The sequence below is a fragment of the Sphaeramia orbicularis genome, chromosome 16, assembly GCF_902148855.1.
Source record: "Sphaeramia orbicularis chromosome 16, fSphaOr1.1, whole genome shotgun sequence".
Taxonomy (NCBI): Eukaryota; Metazoa; Chordata; class Actinopteri; order Kurtiformes; family Apogonidae; genus Sphaeramia; species Sphaeramia orbicularis.
In genome coordinates this window covers 11,924,524-11,945,728 of record NC_043972.1, presented here as the reverse complement: position 1 = coordinate 11,945,728, position 21,205 = coordinate 11,924,524, and the positions used below count along the sequence as shown (strand labels likewise).

Below are 21,205 nucleotides of genomic sequence, written 5' to 3'. Positions count from 1 at the left end.
GCTACTTATTTTTCTTAATTAGTCAACTGTTGTATCTATTCTGTACTGATCACATGTAATTGGATTTACATTAAAAATTGTCTTCTTTCGGGTAGGGTGGGATGGTCGGAGGGATAAAAAGAAAAATGCACTGTCATACTGCTGCCTGTGAAATTGCTTCCAATAAAGACAGCTAAAAAAAACAAAACAAAACAAAAAAAAAAACATTTTGTAGTTTTGTTGTGTTTTTTTAACATAAAACCTGTTAGGGCCTTTTCATTTCCCTTGAATGGCACCATAATGAAAATATTTTACAACCCAATAACAATATAAATGCTCTTCTTGTAACTTTTGGAAATTAAATGTATGTTGGATGATTTAATGTTAGCGGCCACACTGAAAAGGAAAAAAAAAAAAAAGCCTTTCCAACGGCTGCAGTGGGTTGATAATCCACCAGGGGGCAGAAAACACATATCAGGTCACATACAACAAGTTTTTAAAGAAAGTATTGATCTTGTTGATAAAATAAAAGTCTCAGAACCTGGTGTAGCAAATATGACACAAACAGTTTCAAAGGGTTAAAATAAAACAAAAAGAAAACTTTGAACTTACAAGAACTAAAATAACAGGAGGCAGGTCTGTAACGGAGCAGCATGGACTCCGACACCATCTTGGGTTTTATCAGGAACACTTGGTTGAAGGTGAAAGTCGGGAGTGTGTGAACCGACGGTGTAACCAAACCAAAAGATGCAAAAGTCCACTGAATATAAACAGGCACATCATGAAAATACAGAAAACTAGGTTCCATTTTAATTCTTGTTTCAGTGTTTTTTTTTAATCCTTAGTGTCTCATTTTGTCGTTTATCCAGGAAACATCTAACATCAGCATCGACAGAATCTGTCCAGAATCTATACAAACATTCAGAGAGTTGAAGGCATCTATGTATCGGAAAATCTGTTAAAACATTAAAACTATGTTGATGTACAGTATCTCAAGTAGTTATGTCAAAAAAGATAAAAAATAGAACTGATATTGTAAAGGAGGAGAGGAATACTACAAATTTCTTGGACATTTTATATATAGTATATATTAGTTTCAGAACTCTTTAACAGGTGTAAAATGGAAACTATTACTTATAAAACTGCAGAAAATTCATGCTTTTTCTCTTATAAAAGAATAGCAAATTCTTGGTTTTGTCTCAGTTTATGAGGCACATGTTTCGACATCTGATAAATATGAAAAATGCAATATTCTATGTCTTTTCTACTGTGACACATGCTGGGTAGAATAAATAAATTATACGGTTTTAGTTACTGTAACTCTGTTTCCTGTTAGAAATGCAGCTGTAAAGTGCATTAGTAAATGTTGGGTTTAACGTTTAATATTTGGGCTGTTTTTTTTTTTTTGTTTGTTTTTTCATCATGTTAAAGACAGAAAAAGGTCTGATCAGAATCGACGGCTGTAGCTGGTTGAAGATGAGGTGAAGGAGGACGAGGAGAAGTTCATGCTGAAGCCGGTGCCGGCGTCGAAGCTGCCCCTCCTCGAACCTGATCTGGATCCGGTCCTGGACCCGCTCCGGGAACCGTAGGCTGACCCGGACCCGCTGACATTGTAGGGGCTGTACAGGCCTTTGCTGGACTGTGACGACGCCTCCAGGAGCCTGAGGCTGGATCCTTCCTCGATCATGCTTCTGTCCATGGCGTCTTTGAAGGAGATTTTGAGCTTGGTTTTTGGACATGTTAGATATTTGGAGTAAGCGCTGACATCCCTAAGTTTCTGGGCTGTTCGGGCGTCGATCGTGCCCTTCCTGATGGATTCATCTAGTGTTACTCGACCCTCGATGTCAGGTTCGATGAGTCCACCGGTCAGATACTGGACCTCAAGGAAGCGCTGGCCTGCTTCATAATACAGCCAACCCTTCTTCAGAGCCTGGGATGCAGACATTTTGACTTTAGTTCTGGGGTCTTCAAATCCATTGTAAGCTTTCTGAGCCAGGTTCAAACGATCAACCATGATTTTATCCACGAGACCCTTTTCTGTTGCTTCAGCGACTGAGAATCTCTCCCCGCTTGAGGGGTCAATTATTCCACCGGTGCAGGCTTGGGCTTCCAGGAGTCTTTGTCCGGTGATGTTGTCCACCAGGTTTCTGTGCATGGCCTCGGTGATTGACACCTTTTCCAGAGTGTCTATGTCCAGTATTCCAGCGATGGGGCAGGTCACCTCTGACGGGTCGTTCCATATGACTGCAGGAGGTTTGATGGATGGGATGGGGCTCATGGGATAGGAGGAGGTGGAACCAGTGGTGGAACCAAAGGAGGATGATCGGGAACGGAAGCCTCCCATGTTTCCAGATAGCATGTCAGCGAATTCAGTGATGGACAGGTTTCCAGATCTGTACGTATCCAGAGCATTCTGGTCGATGAGGCCACGTGAGAGAGCGTCGTCGACGTCATACTGCCGTCCTGACCTTCTGTCGATGATTATAGATTTGACAGTACCGTCAGAGGAGGTCATGGTGATTTCCTCCCATTCACACTCCTGCTCAGCCAGTTCCAGGTAGGTCTGGTGGTCAATGAGTCCCTTCCTGTAGGCCTCGTACACAGTCATTTCCTTTCCTGTCTCTGGGTCTACGATGACAACTCTGCGTTTGCGAACAGAAGATTTAGACGATGTCTTTCTTTCGCGCTTTTTCTCTTTCAGTAGCAGCAGGACCAGGCCAGTGTCAGGGTCAGTGATGCATCTCTCCATGAGCTGGAGGTATGTCAGGTTCTCCTCAGTGTTGGGATCAAAGAACCCTTTAGTGTCATCAGATGGGTCAGTCAGGATCTCATTCATTTCCTCATCAAAGAAGCCACGTTTGTAGGCGACTTCAACTGGCAGACGGTGACTTTCCTCTGGATCGATGATACCTCCTGTGGCGATCTGGGCTTCCAGCAGACGGATGCCATGATCTTTCAGAATGAGCCCTTTCTTCATGGCTTGGAACAGGGAGATGGTCTTTCCTGAGTAAGGATCTCTGTAACCTGTCACTGCTCGCTCAGCAGACAGAAGCTTGTCTTTGAATTCTGGGCCAACGATTCCCATCCTCACTGCTTCGTTGACAGTCAGTTTGAGGTTTTTGATCGGATCGATGACATAACCCGTGGCTGCTTGAGCCTCCAGGAGTTCGAATGCTGTGCCCGGCCTGATCATGTTCTTCTTCATGGCCTGGTAAATTGACAGACGTTCTTTTGAAGACTCTAAAAAGACACCAGCAATACAGCTTGTACCTTCAAGGTACCTGGACAGCCTAGTGCTAACCTCCTCTACTGACAACAGACCTTCATTCAGTTCGGTGACAGTCTGCTGGTCAATGATTTGGGAGCGGATCAGCTCTTCCATGGTAATCTGCTTCCTCAGACCCTTGAACATCAGCCTCTTGTCTCCCAGAGAAAGGAGGCGTAACCCACCCTCGAACTTGCATCTCTTTAGTAACTGAGCATATGACAGCTTCTCTTCAGTGACGGGATCAACAAATCCTTTAACATCATCGCTCAGTCTCTCATTGGTTTCCTTATTGATGTAACCTCTTTGCATTGCAACATCTGCTGGAAGATGGAACTGGAATTCAGGGTCGATAATACCTCCAGTGGCAGTTTGTGCCTCCAACATTTTAAGGGCATAATCCTCTGGAACCAGATCCTTTTTCATGGCCTGGAAAAGAGAGATGACTTTGCCACTGTATGGATCTTTGTATCCTGTAACGGCTCTTTCAGCTGACAGGAGTTTATCATGGATCTCAGGACCAACCACACCCTTACGGACAGCTTCATCAACAGTGAGTGACTCATTCTTTACAGGATCAATGATGAATCCTGTAGCAGCTTGTGCTTCCAGGAGGCTGAGGGCAAGTTCAGGTTTAATGAAATCTCGCTTCATTGCTTGGTAAATGCTCATCTTGGAGGTGGAGTCAGTTGTGATTCCAGCTACGCAGCCTGTACCGTAGAGATACTGTTTCACACTGGTCATCTCCATTATGTCTCGGATGTCCCTCTTCCCTTGTTTAAGGAGGTTGTACGTCTCCAGGTCAATGATGCGGGCATTGTACAGCTCCTCGATGGTTATCCTCCTGCGAATTGTCTGATATGACATTGGATTCTCATTTCTGATGATCTCTCTCTGTTCCATGATCTCGATGATAATGATTATCATACGCTCTTTGGTGATGTTTCCAGAGCGGTATTCATCCAGGAGCTTCTGCCTCTCCCGCTCTGGAAGCAAATTGGAGTTCATTATATCCCAGAGGTTCATTGATTTATCAGCAAGACCCTCAATTGGAATGTCAATCTGGGTGTTGGCCAGTTCACTCTGGGTTTGTTCTTCAGTGTAGAGGTATGTCTTCTCCACAATTGTTGGAGCCTGGGGTTTGGACAGTGGCAGCATGTACAGGCCGGTTTGAGGATCTCTTTGGCACCTTTGTTTCAGCTGTCTGTAGGTCACGTTCTCATCAGATTCAGGGTCTGAGAACACCTTGTTATCATCAGATGGTTCAGACAGAGCAGTGGCAGTTTCTTTGCTGAAAATATTCTTCTGATATGCAACATCAGTTGGGACACGGTGGCTGTTCACAGGGTCAATGATTCCTCCACTGACCATCTGTGCCTCTAGCATTGGCAAGGCTTGCTCCTTCAAAATCAGATCTTTCTGCATTGCTTCAAAAAGGGAGATTTTGCTGCCAGTGAATGGATCTTTATATCCAGTGACAGCCTTTTCTGCAGAGAGGAGTTTTTCATGGAGTTCAGGGCCAACAAGTCCAGATTTCACTGCTTCGTCTACTGACAGGCACTGGTTCTTCACTGGATCTACAATGAACCCAGTGGCAGCCTGAGCCTCAAGGAGTGCAAGACCCGTGTTGTGTCTGAGGAGCTTCTTCTTCATTGCCTGATAAATGCTCATATTCTCTTTTGTTGGCTCAAGGTAAATGCCTGCGATGCTGTCAGAGCCCTGTAGGTATTTACTGATGCTGGGATTCTCACTGACTTGTTTAGGTGTCACTTTGCATTGTTGCAGGAGGTCAAAGGTTGATTTGTCAATGATTTTAGAGTCATGAAGAGAACTTGCTGGAACAGGAGCTCTGAGTCCCTTAAAGCTGGACTGTTCCTGCTTCTTGGCCTCCTTCTCATCAACGACTGTAATGACAATTTTGATTATCTTTTCGATTGTGATCTTTCCAGACATAAACTGTCTGAGGAGATCCTGCCTTTGTGCTTCAGTGAGATATTCGGAATTAATTATCTCCCAGATTGTCATCTTCCTGCCCTTAAATGGTCCAGAGTTGAGTTCCACTGTTGCCTGAGTCATGGCCTCTTTTGTCTGGGCCTCAGTGAATGCTGGCTCTTCTTTAGCATTGATCGCTTCGTCAGAAAGAGGCAGAAGCTGAAGGCCAGTTTTGTCATCAGTTATACATCTGGGGAGGAGCTGGGCATAGGTGACATTTTCTTTCATGTTAGGGTCGAAGAAGCATTTAGTTTCATCGGTGGGATTGTTTAAGAGCTGCTTCATTTCATCATCAAAGTAATTTCTCTTGCAGGCCACATCATGAGGAACACGGTGACTCTTTACTGGATCAATGATGCCACCAGTGGCCAGCTGAGCATCAAGCAGTCGAATTCCTTGTTCTTTTGGTATTAGATCTTTCTTCATTGCCTGGAACAGAGATACAGTCTTTCCAGTGTAAGGATCTCTGTAACCAGTCACAGCTCTCTCTGCAGACAGAAGTTTTTCATGCAGCTCCGGACCGACAATGCCTGCTTTGACGGCTTCATCGACAGTGTACTTCTTATTGTTAATGGGGTCGACAACATAACCTGTTCCTGCTTGGGCTTCAAGCATATTCAAAGCAGGTCCTGGCCTCATCATATCCTTCTTCATGGCTTGATAGAATGACATTGGCTCTTTGGACGACTCGATTAAAACTCCTGCAATGTTGTTGGAGCCCTTCAGTGCTTTGTGGACCGGCTCCATCTCTGACACCTCTTTGACTGTCTTATTGCCCTTGTGCAGTTTGTTGTAAAGGTCTTTATCAATGACCTTGGATTCCAGGAGATCAGTAGCTGGGACTGGTGCTCTCAGACCTTCAAAGGTGATTTCATTCTTCTTCTCTTTCTCCTCTGCAACAGTAATCACAATCTTAATAATTTTTTCAATAGTAATTTTGCCGGTTTTGTACTGGCGAAGGAGATCTTTCTTCTGATCTTCAGTAAAGTACTCAGAGTTGATTATTTCCCAGATTGTTACAGTCTTCCCCTTGAACCTTCCAAATGGTACAGACACAGTTGTTTTGCTGAAGACATCTTTGGTCTCTTCTTCTGTGTAAATGCTTGAACACTGAGCAGCTTTATCTGTGATTGGCAGGAGTAGGAGGCCGGTGTCAGGGTCAGTTTTGCATCTTGACATTAGTTCAGAGTATGTCAAAGGTTCCTGAGTGCTCGGGTCGAAATATCCCTTAGTGTCATCTGTGGGCTTCTCTATGATTTTGCTCATCTCTGCATCGTACTGTCCCTGTTTGAAGGCGGTTTCATTGGGGACCCGGTGGCTGTTGATGGGATCAACGATGCCACCAGTTGCAAGCTGAGCCTCAAGGATTCGGATGGCTTGATCGTGTTCAATCAGACCCTTCTTCATACCTTCAAACACTGATATCTTGCCTCCAGTGTATGGATCTTTGTAGCCAGTGACCGCCCTCTCAGCTGAAAGCATTTTGTTGTGCAGCTCAGGGCCGATCACGCCTTCTTTGACGGCCTCATTCACAGACAGTTTCTGGTTCTTGATGGGATCCAAAATGTAACCAGTGGCTGCCTGGGCTTCGAGCAGGATCATTGCTGTGCCTGGTGTGATCTTCTTCTGTTTTGATGCTTCATAGATTGACATTTTTTGATTAGATGGGCTCAAAATACCAGCAATGGCGTTCTTTCCTTTGAGAATTTTCTTCAGCTTCTCAGTCTCCCCAAGCTCTTGCACAGTGGTTTGACCATTTTTTAGCTTGTCGAAGTCCTTTTTGGGCAAAAGACCGAGGTCATGAAGTCTGGTTGCAGGAACCTGTTCTCTGATGCCTTCAAAGGCCATTGGATCCGGTTTCTTTTCCATCCCATCGACTGAATCTATACTTTGACCGTTGAGGACCTTCTGGGTGGTGTGAACTGTGGTTACGTGGATGATCTCAGGCTGTTCTTTCTTAGCTTCCTCAAGCTGTTGCAGTTTCTCACGGAGTTTCTGATTCTCTTCTGCTAGAACTCTCTCCTGCTCTAACCTCTTCCTCTCCAGCTCCTGCATTTCCTTCTGCTTGTTGAGCATCTCCTGTTCGGCCTCTTTCTGCTTGTTGAGGGCTGCGTCCATCGTAGCCTGGAGTTTCTTCTTCTCCGCCTCCATTTGCTGCCTCTGACGCTCTTGTTCATCTTTCAGGGCTTTAGCCTTTTTGACCTCCTCTTCGAACTGACTCTCCAGCTTCTTTTTCTCATCTTCAATGAGCTTCTCCTTCTTTAACAGCATCTCCTTCTCTGTCAGGAATGTCTGCTGGAGCATTGTCTTTTCATGCTCTATTTGTTTCTGCTGTGCATCAGCCATCTGACAGAAAAAAAGAGAAAAATCAAATTAGTAACTTCATTGTCTCATAATGATGTATTGATGTGTTTTCTGTTTGGTTTTAACTGTAACAACATCATTTATACATTGCACTATGCTTATGCATATGACGAAAACCCTTTGATGAATTATGTGTCTGTTTCTATGTAGTTAGAAGAATATTGTTTATATTTGCACTATTTTCTTTACTCGTCCACTGTGTTTATTAGAGTGATAATAGTTTATTTTTTATGCCAACATTGTCTAGTCAGCTTTATCTACTTATTTATTCAATAATAATGTCTAGTTTTGCACAGAGCAAAACAAGGGTATGTATAAGGAACTTATTTTTCTTGATAAATTAACTAATAATAATTACAACCTGTAGTAAATCCCTAATACTGATGCTAAAACATTTGCATTGAGATTTAGATGCACTCTATGTAGTTTACATCATGGGGGTCAGTCATTCAACACAATAAAATACATAGTAGTCGTTAAGAGATGTCGGATCATGGGATTTGTAATGATCATCACCATCGCTGATGAAAATCTGATGAAGTAGAAGTAAAATATTATACTTTTAGTCACATTAGCCACGTATCACATTTCCTAAACTAAAAAACTGACGTCCATTAAAGTACAATGAAGGTCTCTGATACTGACCGGCAGTGAAGTTAACGAAACAAAGGTAGATAAACCCTTGGTGTCCAATAATGTTCCTGCCAGTTAAATATAATGTGTATTTCTACAACATAATTAGATAAATTCAATAATATATTCATGTTATTTCCCACAGTTTTTTTTTGTATGGGGTCATTTAAAAAGCTTTAGTACGATTCTTTAGATCCATTGACAGTTTATGCACCTGTTTGTGTATGAGCTTCATTTTAAAGCCACGAGCTTCTAATTTGGCCTTCAAGATGTGCTGAAGAGACCATATTTGGACAAAGGAGTAAAGCTGCAGAAGTCAGGGGTCATGTGTGAGCATGACGGGGTAAAATGGGAAACTGAAAGTCAATTCATGGCCTTTTTAGTGTAATTTATAAAATTTTCGATATTTGAGTTTCTGTAATTTTGAGAGATAAAATTGAATTCCCTAAACTGAAGTTTTGAAAGTCTGATTGACAGGCGAACATACTTGGAGTAATAACTTAAAGAATAACTTAAACAAGGAACATTTATAGAGGTCCAACTGCAAGAAATGAGACCAGGGCTGGATAATCTGTTCAGAAGATCAAATAATGACTTTATGAGTTAGAACCACGAGTTTGAATTGTTGTGTGAGATGGCTTTTTGCTGTTGTATCTCAGGGGTGTCAAACTCATTTTAGTTCAGTTCCACATTCAGCCCAATTTGATCTCAAGTGGGCCGGACCAATAAAATAATAACAGTAAAAAAGTAAAATTCTATTATGATCAGGTTTACATCTACAAAGTTTCCTTAAAAATCTGAATAACATGAACAATTTAAATTGTCTTAAGAAAAAAAAATTTAAGTTTAATAATATTCTGCCTTGGTTTATCAGTTTATCGTTTACACATGTGCATTACAATCTCACAAAACATTTAGTAACAGGCTGAATATTGGTAAAATTGAATTTACTTTTCTTAAGACATTTCCATTGTTCATATTTGTTCAGGTTATTCACGTTTTTGTAAAAGTATAGTTTGGTAATGTAAGTATTTTCATGTAATTTTAGGTTTTTATGACAATATTTTACTGGTCTGACCCACTGAAATGTAATTGGACTGTATATGTCTTTATATGGAACCTGAATCAAAATGAGTTTGACACCACTGATTGTTAATATCGTCAGTGTAATTTTTGCATTTCACAAATTCATCCTGCGGGCTGGATTGGACCCTTTGGTGGGCTGGATTTGGCCCCTGGGCCGCATGTTTGACACCTGTGTTGTATCTGATTTAAATGAACATTATTACAATATTTCAACAACATCTACATTGAGTGAATTTTTTTTTTTATTTTTATTTTTTTTTATGATCCATTACAGCTGCAGTGTTTTCATTCATTACTGAGACAGTGCTGGTCCAATCTGTCCCATTAGAGTTTTAGAATAAATAAATCCAGTTTTTACACACTAATGTAACTCTAAAATAGAGGTAATTCTTCAGCAGCCGCAAAACATCATATTACACAAACTCTGCTGGTTACCGTGGTTACCGTGGACTAAAACTGGACACGTTAATGTGGACAGATACTGAAGTATTGCAAACTGACTGAAATAAACTCACTAGCGACATTAATGCGATAACTCCGTAAGTCTTTCTGTGACATACCTTTGCTAAGCCCCGCCCTAAACAGCTACTGTCCAATCCTACATGAGCAACTGCATCTAGGCTGGTAAAGTTTTTAGAACAAGTGAAGCTGAAGTGATGAATGGAGCTATTAGGTGTAAACTTTAAAATATTTAGTCATTTAATGTGTTTCCAATGATTAAAGCAGCGTGTGACTTTCATCATAATTTATCCTTCCAATGTGTCCAGCCCCAGTCATATCCTAATTATCTCTACTCCATTAGTCTTCCTGTGCTAATAATTACGATATGACTGGGGTTGGACACATTTGAAGATAAAATTTGTGATGAAAGTCACATGCCGCTTTAAAAGTAGAGTAGGAGATTATTTTCCTGGAGCATTTTTTACTATATTGCTTAAAATCCCCTTCACAGCCCAATTACAACCAATTAATTAAATGCTCTAATACAAAAACAAAACAATTTAGGTTACCTGTGGAATGGACAGGACTGAAAAAACACCATCCAATCCTTTTAACCGACCTATTGAAATGATTAAATGGTGATATTTCTATCAAACTCTACTGCCATCTGTCCAATCTCGTACTAATCTCCATGAACAAATCGCATGTTCTCAGAGGCTTGGAGCACTTGTACAGGAAACGGAGCCAGAGCTTGGCTAGCTATATTAGCTTTCTTAGCATGGAAAGTTTGCTGGCACACTATTTTGTCACTAACTTAAATCAGTAGGGAATGTAACGTTAGCCAGATAAGTATGAATTGGGGCTGTTCTGTCGACAAACATAATAGTGAAATGCACAGCTTACAGCGTTCAAAGCTAACTTTAGTGGGCTGCTAGCCTAACATTAGCTGTTCTTACTAGCATGAGATTAGTTAGAACATGTATCAAAGAAAGTGTAAAGTCCAACTTCTAATCTAATATTCTGATGAACAGGTGCATCTGCAGACCTGAATTCAGAGATACGTATGGGTCCACAGATGGGGGTGGGGGGGTGGGTAAATTGTTTGTGCATTGAGAGTTCCGGTACTCTGGAGGCGTGGCTGAAAAGTGGTTTGGACTTTTGAATTATGTATTTTTAAAATGCAGCTTGCTCAAACCGTTTTTCCAGGATCTCCTACCCTACCTTTAATGTCTGATATTAATCAACTAGAAACAATACAACACCATTTTTATCACTAGTTAAAATCTCATAAAACGTAGCTAACAGTACACTGACATTCTATGCATCCATTCATGTGTTTATATTTTTATGAGTGTTTATATTACCCATGTAAGTCTAACAGCAGATAAGTCTAACAGCAGATATAATTTAGTTGTAGAGGATGATGGAATTTTATTTTTCTGAGGCTAAAATCAACTCATCTAGGGCTTTCTGGAACCAGCCTCTAGTGGCCATTAGTGGTATTACACTCTAAGATACTTGGCTTCACTTTGGAGTGGAGGTCCAAGCCCCCTTTGACTAAAACACTGGAGCACTGAATTTAACTTTAACAGCACAAAGTGGAGTCAGTTTTGGCTTCATACTAAAATATGACTGACTATAAAACAATCTGAACACCAGTTACCTTCTACAGCTGAGGTCCAAGAAGACCCTGGACATTATTTCAGGACAGTTTATTCACATGATGTTTAATTTTTAGTATCTAGACGCATGTAATGACCAAATGTTATGGATTTGTCTGAACTTAAATGGAGCTGGAAATACTTGATATAACGTAAGTAAGTCTAGAAAGAACAAAACATAAGCCTAGTTATTATTTTTTATTGTGGAAATGTGACGTATTATAGATTTAAGGAATTTGATTTAACCTCACGACTTGTCCATGAATAATATTAAATCCATGATACAAATACAGCTGGTTTGTTGAGCTGTGTGATTTCATGTATAGAATGTGTTTGAACCACAAGAATGTCATTAATTCTGTTTTTTACTTATTTTTTTTACTTATTTATTCCCTTGTTTTATGATTCGTGTACAGCACTTTGGTTAGATGTAAAGTTCTTAAAGTGCTTTGTAAATAAAGTTGGTATGGTATATGATGGACTCAAGGGTTTCGTCGACATATTGGACATTTTTGGATGTATATTAGAGTAATATAAGAGGTTTTTGTATCGTCTTTCACAACTGTTTTTAATATTGGTTAGAGCTGGGGTTTCCAGACACAAATACCAAACTACTGTAAATCTCAGAATATTCTTATCATTTTTAATCCTTGTGTACCAGACATTATAATCGCATATGATACATCAACTCAACCACGGATCCTTAAATGGGTTATGACTCATCTGAAACTGAAAGAAATATGGAGCAGGTCTAAAAATGAGGGAAAAACATTCCAGGATATGAAGAAACATTCAGGATGCGATATGCATGAGCACAGTGCAGTGTAAAAACATGGAAATAATATTGAAATTAAATAAATGGTTCATGATTAGTGAAGGAAAAGGGATAGAGGTCATTTTAAGAAGAAGAAGTTAGTTCTCAGAAAGTGTTTACAATGACATAAGCTGCTCTGTTATGCCATTTTTGACACAATACCTCTTTAGACTTATTTTGAAGTTCTTCAGCGTCCTTTTTCAGTCTAGCCTTCTCGTTCTCTAGGTCTGCGATAGCTTTGCGTAAATCCTCAGCTTCTTTGCTCGTGTTAAGTCTTTCAACTTCCATTTTTTCCACGACTGTAATTTTTTCTTTGGTGGCTATTTCGGTTTCGTGCAGGCGGGCAGCGATCGTGTCGGCCTGTTTCTTGAACTTTTTAGCTTCTTCTTCAGCTTTGGCCTGAGCTTCACTGAGCTGAGAAACCTGGAGTTTGAGTTTTTCGGCTTCAGCGATGATTTCCAGTTGTCGCTTCCTCTCAGCTTCCAGTGATTTCTGGTATTCCTCGGTTTCCTCCTCCAGACGCTGCTGCATCAGTTGTTTGTCCTCCAGCAGCTTCTGAGCCTGTTCTTGAGCCAAATCTTTCTGCCTCTGAAGCATCTCAGCTTCAGCTTTGAGTCTAGATGCCTCTTGTATGGCCTGCATTTTCTCTTTAAGCATTTTTTCTGCGAGCGCTCGCTGCTGATTGAGGTCATCCTCTGCGATTTGTCTCAGTCGAGCAGCTTCTTGTGCTTCCACGCTAAGCCGAGCAGCGTCTTCTGCAAGCTTTTTCATATTTGCGGCCTCTTCTGCGAGGAATTTCTGAGTGTTATCTTTGTCTTTCTTAATGAGACGCTGGTTCTCCTCCTCGATTCGGAGTTTCAGTTTGACGAGCTCCTCCATTTGGACTTTGACCTTGAACAGCTCCTCCTCCACCTGCGCCCTTTGTTTGACGGCGTCGTCGACCTCGTCCTTCAGCCGCTGAAGTTCGTCGTCCAGGAGAGACTTCTGTTTGTCGGTTTCATCGAGCTTAAGTTTGACCTTTGTGAGTTCTTGCTCCACTTGGAACTTCTGTTTCAGCGTTTGCTCGGCCAGTTTTTTGTGCTTTGCCATTTCGGCGTCGGCCTGTTGCTTTTGTTTCAGTGCTCCAGCTTCTGCTTGTGCTCGTTTTGCGGCTTCAAACTCGGCGTCCTTCCTCAACTTCTCGGCGTCCTCCTGGGCTTTGGCTTGGTTCGCAGCTTCTTTCTCGGCAGCTGCTCTTTGTCTTTCAGCTTCTTCAGCTTGTTGTCGGAGGAGAGCGGCCTCCCTCTCAGCCTTTTCCTTTGCAGCCTCTGCTTTTTTGGCAAGTAATTTGGCCTTCTCGAACTCCTCCTTCAGCTTCTTCTGAATGAGACCATCCTCCTTCTGTTGAGCAAGGACACTCTGAACTTGTTCTTCGGCTGCACTGCATTTCAGCGCTGCTTGCTGGGCTGCGACAATTTGTTTTTCAGCTTCTTTGTCAGCTTCATCTTTCTGTTTTCTGGCTTCTTCTGCTTTCTTTTTCAGGCGCTGAAGTTCTTCCACGGCTGCCTTTCGCTGCCTGGCAGCTTCTTCTTCTGCAGCAGCGATCTTCTTCACCTTCTCCTCGGCTTCTCTTCGTCGGTTTTCTTCCTCCAGGGCGAGCTGTCGTAGTCTTTCAGCCTCTTCCTCGGCTCTCAGTTTGCTTTGTTGTGTTTCCTCTGCGATGTTTTTCAGTTTGTTAAGCTCGAGCTCTAGATCCAGTTTTCCAGAAGACGCCTTTTCAAAGTTGAGCTTAAGGATTCTGATTTCTTCCTCAACAATTCTCCTCTGTTTGAGCGTGTCATCCACCATTGCCTTTTGTCTCTCCATTTCAGCTTCGGAGGATTTTTTGAGAAGGATGATCTTTTCTTCGATTTCCTGTTTGTGCTGATTGGCCTGATCTTCCAGAGCTTTCCTCTGGTAGGCTTCGTCTTCAGCTTGTCGACGCAGTCTCTCATTTTCCGCCTCCTTCTCCTTCAGCGCTATTTCAGCCTCTGTTTTCAAGCGAGTAGCGTCACTGATCGCAGCCAGCTTTTCTTTGAGAATCCTTTCAGCTTCTGCTCTCTGTCGAGCTGCTTCTTCTTCGGCGACTTGTCTCTGGTGTTTGGCTTCTTCAGCAATGGCTCTGAGTTTACTTGCCTCCTCAGCCAGATCTCTCATCTTGGCGGCTTTGTCTTCAAGAAGCTGTTTGCTCTTCTCTGTGTTTGACATCGACTCCTTTTCTGCCTTGGACTTCAGCTGAATCAGGATGTCCATTTCACTTCTCACTTTGGCAAGTTCATCTTCGAGCTGCTTCCTCTGTTGTTCAGCGGCGATGACTTCGTTCTTCAGCCGGTAAAGTTCATCTTCTAGAAGGGATCTCTGCTGTTCTGCGTTGTCAAAGTCGGCCCTGAGTCGAATCAGCTCCTGTTCGGCGGTGAGTTTCTGCTGAGCGGTGCTTTCAGCCACCTTCCTCTGCCTCTCCAGTTCTTTCTCGGCCATCTCCTTCTGCTTCAGGGCCGACTCTTCAGCTTTGGCTCGCTTTTTAGCCTCGCGTTCAGCGTCCTCCTTCTGTTTCTCGGCGTCCTCCTGTGCTAAGGTCTTCTGATGAGCTTCTTCTTCTGCCTGGAGCCTCAGACGTAGAGCCTCATTGGCTTTTTGCCTCCATTTCTCCAGCTCTTTTTCTGCTTCTTCTTTGGCGTTTTCGGCCTCCTCCTGTTGCTTCTTGAGGCGAGCTGCTTCCTGTTGCAGCTGAAGAACGGCGCCGTGCTCTTGTTTGAGCGATGCCTCCAGCTTCGAAGTCTTTTCAACGAAGGACATGTGTTTGCTCTGCAACTCTGCGGCAGCGCTTTTCTGAGCTGCTGCATGGGCCACTTTTATTTGTCTTTCCTTTTCGACCTCAGCCTGCTTCACTTGTCTTTCAGCCTCTTCAGCCTGCATCCTGAGTCTCTCCAGGTCCTCCAGAGCTTTTTGCTTTTGCTTCGCGGCTTCCTTCTCCGCCTCAGATTTGCGTTTGAGTTCGTCTTCTGCCACGCGCTTCTTCTGAGTTTCTTCGTTCACTTGCTTGCGGAGTTTCTCAGCCTCTTCCTGAGCAGCTTTTCTGAGCTTCTCAGCTTCAGCCGCTCTATCACGGAGCTGCTTGAGTTCAGATTCTGCAGTGGATTTCTGTTTCACTGTCATCTCGAGCTGAATCCTGATGAGGCGGATTTCCTCCTCAATCTTGGCACGGCTTTGCAGAGCTTCGTCGACCTGCTGACTTTTGTCCTTGATCTGCTGCTCTGACAGGTTTTTGAGCTCGTGAAGCTCCAACTGGACGTTCTGCTTTTGCTTTTCTGCATCTACAGCGGCAACTTCTCTCCTGCTTACTTCCTCCTGCATTCTGAGCTTCAGCGCTTGAGCTTCTTTCTCAGCTTTGGCAATGGCCTTGGCATGAGCTTCAGCTAACTGCTTCTGTTTGTCTAACTCAGCCTGCATCTCGGCCATTTTTTTCTGTTCTTCCGCTTTGAGTTTCTCTGCAGCTTTCTGCATTAGTGGAAGCAAATTATAAAGAAAGGATTATAATCAAGCATGACATGTTAAAAGGTAACACTTTACATTAATTGGCTCAAAACCAAGTGGAACAGTTGTAATTACTGCAGTAATCACAGCTTAATCGCACTGGACTAAGAGCGACTTAATGTATGGTATTACCCTCGCAATGTTAATGTTAAAAGTTAGCTCAAAGATCAGGTCAAAGGTCAATAACTAGATGCAAATTAGATGCACATTCATTAAAGTGATGTTAAAGTCACGATGCAATCATTAATGTCAAAAACAATTCAAGAGAAGATGGATGACGGCGGTGTATCAATTAATGTATGGAAACAAAATCACTTCACAACACAGCAAGAAAATCATATGGCATGCAACTGTAGCCGAAACTGAACTAATGTTCTAAAACTGCATCGATAAAAAAAAAAATAAATAAATAAATAAAAAAATTAAAAATTCTGAATTTTTATAAAGCTTTAATTAAATAACAGGTAAATTCACTGTTGCAAAAATAGGTTTAAATGTTTGTTTTTTTCTCAGTAATTTCAATTTAAGTGGCAGGACGAATATTACTTTCAAATATGTAAAGTCAACACACAGTTTTATTCCAAATCAGAATTACATGTTTGTTAAGAGGATTATTCACACCATTCACTTAGAAAACCCATCCCATGCACTGGGGGTTCTTTAAATCACTATTTGCCACAAGATGGAAAAGAAAGGAAAGACTAAGATAAGATAAAGATAAGAGGTTTAGCAGCTTTTATATTGTATAATTTCAGGAAGTTAAAGCAGAAATGAGTGGATTCGAATGTTAATAAGAGGAACAGCGAATGGGAGGAAGCGCAAAACTATGATGGGAATAAAAAGTGAATAAAAAAATAAAGACGGCATGGAAAGCATCTGAGACAGAAGGGGATGGAGGTTAAAACAGTAGGAAAACCTGAAACACTGAGTAATTTACCTCTTTAATGTTCAAACAAGTGAAGCATTCATCATGGCAAAGCACTGGCAAGCAGTTAAGAGAAGCAAGGAAACAAAACATAAGGGTTAGAAAAGAAGTTCAGACCTTAAACGTGTGTTAATTTGGAAAAAAACGGAAGGTTTGAAGACTGTGTAAAATAGGCTGAACTGTAAAGGTTTTCTGCTGAATAAAATAAGCAACAAAACGAACAAAAATAAACAAAGTAATGAATAAAGTGAACAAAAATTAATAATAAATCAACATAATATTACATAACATTAACAAAATAAGCCACAAATGGAACAAAAGTGAAGAAAAAGAACAAAAACTAGTATTAATAGGCATTGATTCACTACTGGTTGAGTTGGAGTTGGATCAATGAACAAAAATGAAAAAAAAAAACAAACAAAAAAAACACAAACCCTACAAAACAATAAATAATGTGAAAAAATATGGAAAAAATTGCAAAAAATAATAAAATAATCAACAAAATGAACAAAAACAGCCAAAGTGATTAATAAAATGAACAAAAATTATAAAGAAAATTAAAAAATAATAAATAATGTGAAGAAAAATTAACTTAAATGAAGAAATAAAAAGAAAATTCACAACAAAATGAACAAAAATAAACAAAGTAATGAATAAAGTGAACAACAAACCCCTACAAAATAATAAATAATGTGAAAAAATATGAAAAAAATTGCAAAAAAATTATAAAATAATCAACAAAATGAACAAAAACAGCCAAAGTGATCAATGAAATGAACAAAAATTACAAAATAATAAATATTGTGAGGATAAAAAATATAACTAAAATGAAGAAATAAAAAGAAAATAAGCAGCAAAATTAACAAAAACCAACTAAATAGAGCAATAAAGTGGCAAGAAGGAAAATAGAAGTGAAAGAAAGAACCCCTGGTTGTACGACGGCACACAACGGATGGAGATGAAACAGTAAATATACGAATGATACTGTTAAAGAGGTTTTTTAGACCCGTACGGAGTCAGCTTTTTTTCTATATGAACTCATTTATGTGACTTTTATGCCTCTAATTGAATTCACTCACATCCAGAAGTCATACCTTATGCTGTTTTATACTGATATGTCGATCTGTAACTGATGGATTCGCTACAGAAAACATGCCAATGTTTCATGCATTGCAAAGGAACCAGTTGTCACCCGTACATTAATTTGATATTTGGTGTGTGTGTGTTTCAGTTCACACAAAGAACAGTGCGTGCATGCATGCGTTGTGATTGGCAGGTCCGTGTGTGTGTGTGTGTGTTCGTCGGTTGGATTATTTCGTTAGCTTCAGGTTATTGTTATTGTTAGGTTTAGGTTTAGGTAGAGGTTTGTTTGGGACCCTGGGCCTGTTGTCACGAACCTCCTCGTCCTCCAGGCGGCGCTGTGTGTCTGTGATGAACTTGATGTATTGACTGGTCAGCGTCATCAGTTCGCTGTAACGGGTCCTCAAGGTCACGTACTGGAAGAAACAAACCGTCGTCATGGAAACGTTTACACTGAAGACATCGATTTTATGAAAGAGCAGGGGTTGAGTTCAGCTTCAATATGATCTAAAGTAAACTAAACTGAACCAGTAAAATAAGAATAAGAAGAATAATATAGAAATAAGGACAAATACGAACTTTTCTCTCTGTTTTAAAGTCAAAAAAGTCAATTTACAGTATGAAATGCTAGAGGTGTCTAGTGTTTCATACTGTAAATTGACTTTTTTAATTTAATTTCATTTATTTATCTATTTATCTTTTTTTTCTTTTTAAGAACTTCCTTTGTAGCATTTTTGATACTTTTCATTTACGTATAAAAGCCCTGTTTGTTAACACTAAGCAACATTGTATGATTATCATGTACCAAGTGAAAACTCCAATAAAAACTTGAATTATATATATATACTGTATATACATTACAATTTACAGATCACAGTGGATCTACAAATACAAAAAAAAAACAAAAAAAACAGAATATTGGTATAATTACACTGATTTATATTAAAACATTTCATGTTGCTCATATTTGTTCATGTTTTGCTCAATTTTTTTAATGAAAGGATAGTTTGTAAATGGGTGCTTCTCTGAAACTGGGTTTGTTTTAGTATCTGTCACTTTTCCATCTTTTTAGACCCAATAATAAAAGGTAAATGTAGACATATTTCCCCCTAGGATGGACCTAATGATGACCTCAGATAAATGCAAAAAAAAAAAAAAATCCTCTTACTCTGATCCATTCCATAATTAATGACGATTTAATCAAATATAAAATAGGACCCAAATGTGGACATTAAATCTCCCTAGGTGTCAGTGCATTAGATGTGTAAACGTGTGTAAATGGTCTTCTATAGACTCTAAATAAAGACACTGTGTTCAATGTGTGGATCCTAGTGGTTTTTCTAATCCACACATGTGGGTTTTTCATCAATCTCAGTCTCATTCCAGGTTTGGTGTGGAACCCATTGTGTCCACTGGTGTTACATACACAACCTGAACATTTAAACACTAATAAATCACAAGTGATTTTACAACAGTGGTTATTTTTGTGAATATTTAGTTCAATTCCCAAAATGTACCTTTGAGAGAATAAAAAGATATTTAAAAAAAAAAAAAAAAAATAGTAGTGCATAATTTTTGTGTGCTTTTGACTGTGTTACATGCAGATTTTTCTATTAAATATAATGTAAAATAATATAAAAAATGTGTTTTAATCTCAGTCTCATTCCAGGTTTGGTGTGGAAACCATCATGTCCATTGTTCACACCTTCAGTGTAATTTTTCCATTTCTTAAATTCATCCCATGGACCAGTTTTGGCCCACGGGCCGTATGTTTGACATCCCAGGTTTAGATTTCAGTTGTATTTAAATATTCAGACTCTTCTCAGATACAAACCTCCTGAATGATGTTATCAGATGCAGAGTCCAGTTTGGTTTTCTTCAGCGGTGAAGTCAGAGGCTCCACCTGTGCTTTGTAGGCCACCAGCTGAAGCTCATAATCCTGTGGAAAAACATCCCCATGAGTCTGTGGATGATGGAAAACAGCGGAATTTTCTGTCGACTCCTGCCTTTAACGCTCACCTTGATGGAGTCGATGTAGGCTTTGGCGTATTTCTGACACTCATCCACTCTGTCTTTGTTCTTCTCGATCTCCTCCAGAAGTTTCTGTTAAAAACAAGAACGGAAAAAGGTTAAATTAAGGGTTCCAGTGTCATAATAATTCATACTAAATACGAATAATCCACAGGTGACTCATATTGGACACATGTTCTACCTTCTCCTGGGCCAGTTGTTCCTTCAGTACTTTGGTGTCGGTGATGGGCGTGGCCTGGATCTTCTCCTGCCGCTGCTTGGCGTCTTCGATCCATCGGATGAGCCAGTCGTAGCTCTCGCGGTAGTATCCCAGCTGGCGTCCCAGCTGCTCCAGCTCCCTGTGGCGCAGGTCGATCTGGGTGAACACGGCCCTCCAGCGCTCCTGCAGACTGCCCAGCTGATGATGGTACCGCTCCAGCTCCACGTCACGCTCGCTGTGGACGCGGGACATCTTATCGCTGACCGCCGACGCTTTCTTCAGCTCCTCCTCCAGGGAATCGAAGACCGGCTGCTCGCCTTCAGCCTCCACTCGCATTTTCTACAGGAATAAAAAAACACACAAAATCAGAGAACGTCGGCTAAAAACCTATAAATACAATTAATTACAATTAACTGATAAACTAACTGTACAAGTGTTCAATCAAGACTGTGTACTTTATGTTGAGCAATGTTTGTTTATTGTTAATTTAGTTTACTCATCATCATCATCATTACTATTATTACTACTATTACGTACATATTTATTTTACGTATTAGTTATTATGACTATTATTACTGTTAGCACTGTATTATTATTCTACAATTTAATATATTATTATAACATATATTACAACATAATCATATATTATTTCTTTTTAATATTACTACTATTAGTACTTACATAATTATACTACTTATTATGTCATGTTTATACACACACATATATATATATATATATATATATATATATATATATATATATATACATAGTGCATGTTTTTAACAATTACTTATTTATTATTATTACTACTACTATTACATAATTATACCACTTACGTATCATTGATATGGCTGCTATAATACAGATTTATATACACACATATTGTGCATATTACAACATAATTACTTTATTATTATTGATTATTACTACTACAATTACTTACATAATTTTATTAATTATATATTGTTGTTGTTACGACAACTATTACTATTATCGTAATTTTTATCCTGTGATTATTAAACGATAATTAAGCAATTATTACAATGATCTATCTATCTGTCTATCTGTCTATCTGTCTATCTATCTATCTATCTATCTATCTATCTATCTATCTATCTATCTATCTATCTATCTATCTATCTATCTATCTATCTATCTATCTATCTAGTGCATATTACTAATT

The 21,205-nt window shown here is 40.0% G+C and overlaps 1 protein-coding gene across 3 annotated transcripts in view; it reads right to left on the bottom strand.

Moving 5' to 3' along the window:
• Positions 1-21,205, bottom strand: part of plecb (plectin b) — a 70,668-nt gene that overhangs the window by 2,203 nt on the left and 47,260 nt on the right. For all 3 annotated transcript variants that reach the window (XM_030158899.1, XM_030158900.1, XM_030158901.1), the window contains 6 exons: positions 20,005-20,361; positions 19,812-19,895; positions 19,627-19,731; positions 18,110-18,208; positions 12,398-15,751; positions 592-7,582 (listed from right to left, as the gene is read on the bottom strand). In XM_030158899.1, the coding sequence (XP_030014759.1) occupies positions 1,427-7,582; positions 12,398-15,751; positions 18,110-18,208; positions 19,627-19,731; positions 19,812-19,895; positions 20,005-20,361 (10,155 nt within the window). In that variant the 3' untranslated portion in view covers positions 592-1,426. The remainder of the gene's footprint in view (positions 1-591; positions 7,583-12,397; positions 15,752-18,109; positions 18,209-19,626; positions 19,732-19,811; positions 19,896-20,004; positions 20,362-21,205) is intronic.